This window comes from Pundamilia nyererei, unplaced genomic scaffold (assembly GCF_000239375.1).
Source record: "Pundamilia nyererei isolate P.nyererei 1_Seehausen unplaced genomic scaffold, PunNye1.0 scaffold00028, whole genome shotgun sequence".
Classification (NCBI taxonomy): domain Eukaryota; kingdom Metazoa; phylum Chordata; class Actinopteri; order Cichliformes; family Cichlidae; genus Pundamilia; species Pundamilia nyererei.
The window spans coordinates 1,991,035-1,996,416 of record NW_005187429.1 but is presented as its reverse complement, the minus strand read 5'-3'; the positions used below and the strand labels follow the sequence as shown (position 1 = coordinate 1,996,416).

Below are 5,382 nucleotides of genomic sequence, written 5' to 3'. Positions count from 1 at the left end.
CACACACACACACACACACACACACACACACACACACACACACACACACACAGAAGTGAACTTACTACGACCCAAGTGCGCCACTGTGATTCCCGTTTAAGAAGCAGAGCTGCCTAAGCAAATTTCCAATGACTTCCTGGCACTCACATGGTCATGTAAACACACATAAATACACTACACCAACACCCCCCTCCTCCTTCTTTACTCTCACACACACAATGCTATATTTAGCCAAGTTAATGACAGGACGTACATTTAGTCCTGCAGCAGAGCAACTAAGACTGTGAGAGCACATTTTTTTTTCAGGATGAGATACTCACCACTGAAACGCTCTTACGCAAAGATAGAACATTTGATGGGAAACTTTTGCCATTTCCATGGGCAAAAAAATATGTCATGCATTTTTCTACTTTTTTTTCTTTTTACAGCAGCAGATACAGACTGTTTTTAGTTCTAATTTAATTTGTGTATAATGACTGGAGGGGATTTCATCAAGTGAAGCGCACATAAAGAGTTCTGTTGTATCTCAGTCTCGGGGGGTCGCCCCAGTGAGACACTTGAGATGTCAGATGGACTGACTGCAGACAAAGAAAAAGCCACGGAGACAGGATGAAAAGAGTGACAGCCAGAAGGACCAAGACGGAAAAGCAAATGATATTTAAACAGCGAGATAGTGGAGGAGATATGTCAGGAGAGGAGAAAGGAGATGGAGACAGAAAAGGAAACAGAACAGAGAGAGTTAGAGGGGTGGAGAGAATGACTCATCCTACTGTTGAGAGTACATATCTCCTCTCCTCCTCCTCCTCCTCCTCTCTCGCTCTCTCTCTCTCTCTCTTTCTCGAGCCGAGGCTATCTGCACCTGGGTCCCACACTTGCGGCGCCAGCCATCCCATAATTACCCTCAAATGGCTGTTGCCACATCAGTGACGCACGGGAAGGCTGGCCTGACTGTGAAGCTCTGCATGCTTCAGAGTGCTAGTCACCTTTCCTAAACTGGCTCTCCCAACTGCACTGTGTATGTCTGTGTGTGTGTGTGAGTGTGTGTGCGAATGCAGCTAGCATTTGTCAAAATGTTGTGACTTTCTCTGTCGCTGGCTCGGCCGCTGCATTGTTGGCCAGGACATCGCATCACGGCTTGTGCGCTGGGGTTTGAAAGATGCCTGATTGTGAATTTTGGAGGAATGGATGACGGAATAAATGAGGTCATGCAGAATCGTAAGAGCTCAGTGAGCCTTAAGTTGTTGTCTGTCTGTGTTTGGACAAAAGAGCAAAAGAGGTGATCTCAGGGTGAACAAAGCTGATTTTCTGGAAACAAATACTGCCAAATTCCATTATGTCACAGAGCCGTTTAATGTTATCAGCAAAGCCTGCAGGTTAGTCACGACAGGATGCTTTTGAGTTGTTTTTTTTTTTTTTTGTAGTGGCGCTTTGAAATGTTACCACAAAAAGTGCACAGAGAAGTCTGCATGAGAAAAAAAAGATGCCGTCACCACACATCTTCACGGGTCGAGCAGGTCAGCCTACCAACATTAATGTTGCAGTGCCGTCGCTCCGTTGACGAAATACTGAACTGCCAGCAACAAGCCACTTGAACTTGCAATGGACCGCAGCTTTACAGCTCTGAATGCGCGAACATGCATGGACGGACACATGCACACGCACGAAGAAAGAAAGAAAAAAGCTGTGCAACACCCCCCTCCCTCCCCTCTTCCCCTCTGCCCATATACACAGTGACTCATCGCTCTGCAGCCATATAGCTATCAGAGGGACGCGACTAACTTCAACTTCTCTCACTGGCTGTCTGCTCTCATTCATCGACTGTAACCCAGCTAACCCAGAGGTCATGACTGAAGAATGTTACTGTTCAAAAGTCTCCATGAAAAAGGCCCTTTGGAGAGCCGGATTGGGGGTGGGGGTGGTGGTGGTGGTGGTGGGGGGGTGGTGGAGGGGATCAGTGGACGCTTACAGAAAAGAGAGTGACGCAAGGGCAAAGAGGCGACAAACAGTTTTGCAAGCATGGATTTTGTGTATCTTCCTGAACTATATCTGGCACTGGGAGATGCAGGCATTTAGATGTGTGTGTGTGTGTGTAGGTGTGTGTGTGTGGGAGCAGGTTCAAAGCATACTACTTCATGGATGTAAGTGAATGAAATCTTGCTGGACACGCCATTTATCCTGCAGCATTGCTATGATGTAATTTATTAATAAATGATGAGTAATAAATGCATTCTAAGATATAGACCACAGAAGGTATGATTTTCTCATTCAGCAGCCTCGTCTCGCAGCTCTGCCAAACTACCACCCACCACATTCACACATGCTTGCCTGTGCACAAGCATGCAAAACAAACACACAACGCTGCATACAAAGAGACACATCGAGAGTGAAATAGGGAGACAGACAGAGAGGGCGAAAATCTGGGAAGCTAAGCAGTCTGCCTCCACAAGTACAGAACCTCCTACTCTATCTGTGCCCACATTGATATCTGCACACATGGCCTGTGTGTGTATCAGCTGCTGCTGTCTTCGCTCTGTGTTTTCACTGGCATGTGCCACTACACTAGATGTTTGAGAGCATTCAAATAAATCTGTATAGCTGAGATCAGTGTTAAGGACTGAGAGCAATTCGAGAATCGTGACAGGTGAATCCTCACCTTTTGTCATCAGTGAAGACAAACTTGCGTAATTTCAGGTCACCCAGCACAATGCCTGCCTGGTGGCAGTGGGCTACAGCCAGGGCCACCTGACGGAAGAGCCTGCAGGCATGTCCCTCGTCTAGTCGGCGACAGCTCTTTACCAAAGTGTGCATGTCCCCAAAGTCTTTATCCAGGAACACGTAGGCCTTGCGCTCACCGAGGATGATGTCCCTGATGCCGGCCACATTCTTGTGTGCTGGTAGAATACCATAGGCTCTGATCTTTTCCTGGTATACCCCCATATCAAAGACCTGGAAGAAAGATGGGAGGAAAAGGAGGGATGCAGGATGGAAATTAGAAAGATGGGTAAGGAGGAGAAGAGAGAGAGTGAGTGTGAGGAAGAGGAGGACGAGGCAATAGGTCAGTGTGTTCTTAATGATCATCTAAGTAAACAACCATGAAAATTTGGCAGCGACATAAAAAAGGCTTGGGATATGCTTTGATTCCAGCTCAATACATTGCTTTTGCAAGCGCGTGACAAATGAATCATCAAAGCGTGAAGCGATTAACTTTATTAATCAACAAAGCCAAACGCCTGCAGGTCTATCGTGCAAAATAAACAGGGATCTGGAACAGTGGAGGACCCTGTCCTTATCGGGAAAGATCCTTATCACGAGAGCCTTTTTGCCTCACATGTTTGCATTTTTGTGTGTCACAGCGTGGCGTACTGCGGTGACGTGTATGCAAATGAGCCCAGTTGACAGACACAGTGCGAAGCACCGGTGCCAAGGATTGGTGGGCTTCAGTATGATAGGCTGAATTTTCACAATACAAAACAGGCAACACAGGGTTTGGCTGCTCTTTCACGACGTGTAAAAATGAAAGGATCCTTATCAGGTTCAGACATTTAAAAAAATAAAATAAAATATATATACAATGAAGTAAGACTTTTATTACGGAAATCGTGACACATTTCGCGTGAGAATGACATCTGGTGAAAAAGTCAGCCAAATACGGATGACATGTCAGACAGGGTATTGGGCAATGGGATGTCTTGAAACATCCTTCATTCAAAGAAATTGCACAATGACTGGATTGCGCATACCTTACACAGTAGTTCAATGCCAGTATCGGTGTTCATCGCGCTGTGCATGCATTCCCGGTCCGCCAGAGGTAGAAGTAGATACGATCCTATGCTGGACGGTCCCTGGTGAGTCGGTGGGACAGAGGTTAAGCCGGGGCTGACCGGGGATCCGGGAGAGGTGCCGAGGAGTCCCTGCGTGTCCCCAGCCTCGGCGCTCAGCCGGGCGCATTTGGCCGGCGGCTGATCGTCTGAATCAAGCCGCTTGTGCGCGAGTCTCCCCGCGCGGATGCAAGGTGCCCGGCTGCTCCACTGCAAGTTCATCCTGATAGGCCGATTCACCATGAAAGCAAAAAAAAAAAAGCAAAAAAAAGAAGCGAGGTCCGTTCCGTCTGCTTTTAGATGCTCCCTTTGACGGTTAAAAGAAGCTACAAACTGTGCTCTCCATTTCTCCGTAGAAGACTCAGCACTGGTGACACATAAAAGAAACTTCAGCGGATTTTGGTAATAATCCAAATCGACGTCCTTCTGTAGAGTGAGTGCTCGTGGCTTCTGAGGTCTGTGTACTTTTGGTGAGAGGAAAAAAAATCCGATCCCTCATAGCCCAGAGTCAGTGTTTGTTAGAGAGAGAGAAGAGAGAGAGAGGAAAAAAGAGAGAGGACACAGAGAGAAAGAGAGACCGCCTCACACTCAAAGAGTGGCTGAGAGTGAGTGAGCTCCAGTGATGTTGAGCTCTGAGCTCAAACACTCCGCCCGACCAGTCCAGCCTCCTGGTGACACAACCATTGAGCAATCCTGCTCAGCGCGGCTCTGATGACGCTACCCACTGTATTAGCTTTCTCAGACGACTGCGTGAGCATATGCTTCAAACATTATTTATTTATTTTTCCTAACCAGTGTGTCATGAATCTTCAAATTCCCCCATAAGAGTTTTTTTTTGCTGATACCAAAGGAACTTGAGGAGCTGATGAGAGGAGTGAAGAAATCATCTGTTACTTATCAGCTGCCTCATCAAGCATGCACATGTTTTAGGCAATAATTAACAATCCTTGAAGTACCTTGTCTGACTCAGTTGTTCCTTAGTGTTCGGCTCTTATTGCCCTTTATTGCCAGTTGTAACTTTTTCTCCACAGACCTCTGCGTGGCACCGGAACTGTTTGCTCTCTAAACGCTGGGCTTCAGGTGTGAACCAGCCCATACAAAAAGCTTCAGTGTGCTAGCTTGAACTCTGGCTTTAACAACACCATGATATTTTCCCATGCTGGGTCTGTGGATATGACTCACCCCCGTAAAGCTGTAGTTTTGTTGGGCTATAAGAACTCACAGAAAAATATGCCAGCTTGGCTCTGTAAACAACATCATAGCAGCCGGGCTAAGGTGAAACCACTTGTACATCAAACACCCCTACCAAAGGAGCCAAATGCTGTGCAATTCTTTATGAGAATTATGCAATGATAGGAATCAAGCGAACGATGGACCGTCAAAAATTCAAGGGTGAAGTGCAGGATATAGTTTGAAAAACATTCCTGTGATGAGCGCTGAGACGAGTCCTGTTGGGCAATTATAAATGTGCATGTTTGTGTGCGTTTGTCGGGGTGTGTGCACACTTGTGACCATGTGCGTGTTGCGCAAGAGTTTTCTTTTTCCACTGCTTTATGTTGAATGA

General features: G+C 46.6%; 1 protein-coding gene across 1 annotated transcript in view; it reads right to left on the bottom strand.

The window, feature by feature from the left end:
- Nucleotides 1-4,496, bottom strand: part of trib1 (tribbles pseudokinase 1) — a 7,310-nt gene extending 2,814 nt beyond the window's left edge. The window contains exons 1-2 of the mRNA XM_005728376.2: nucleotides 3,741-4,496; nucleotides 2,654-2,946 (exon numbers count right to left, since the gene is read on the bottom strand). Coding sequence (XP_005728433.1) covers nucleotides 2,654-2,946; nucleotides 3,741-4,061 — 614 coding nt within the window. The 5' untranslated portion in view covers nucleotides 4,062-4,496. The remainder of the gene's footprint in view (nucleotides 1-2,653; nucleotides 2,947-3,740) is intronic.
- Nucleotides 4,497-5,382: the final 886 nt, after the last annotated feature.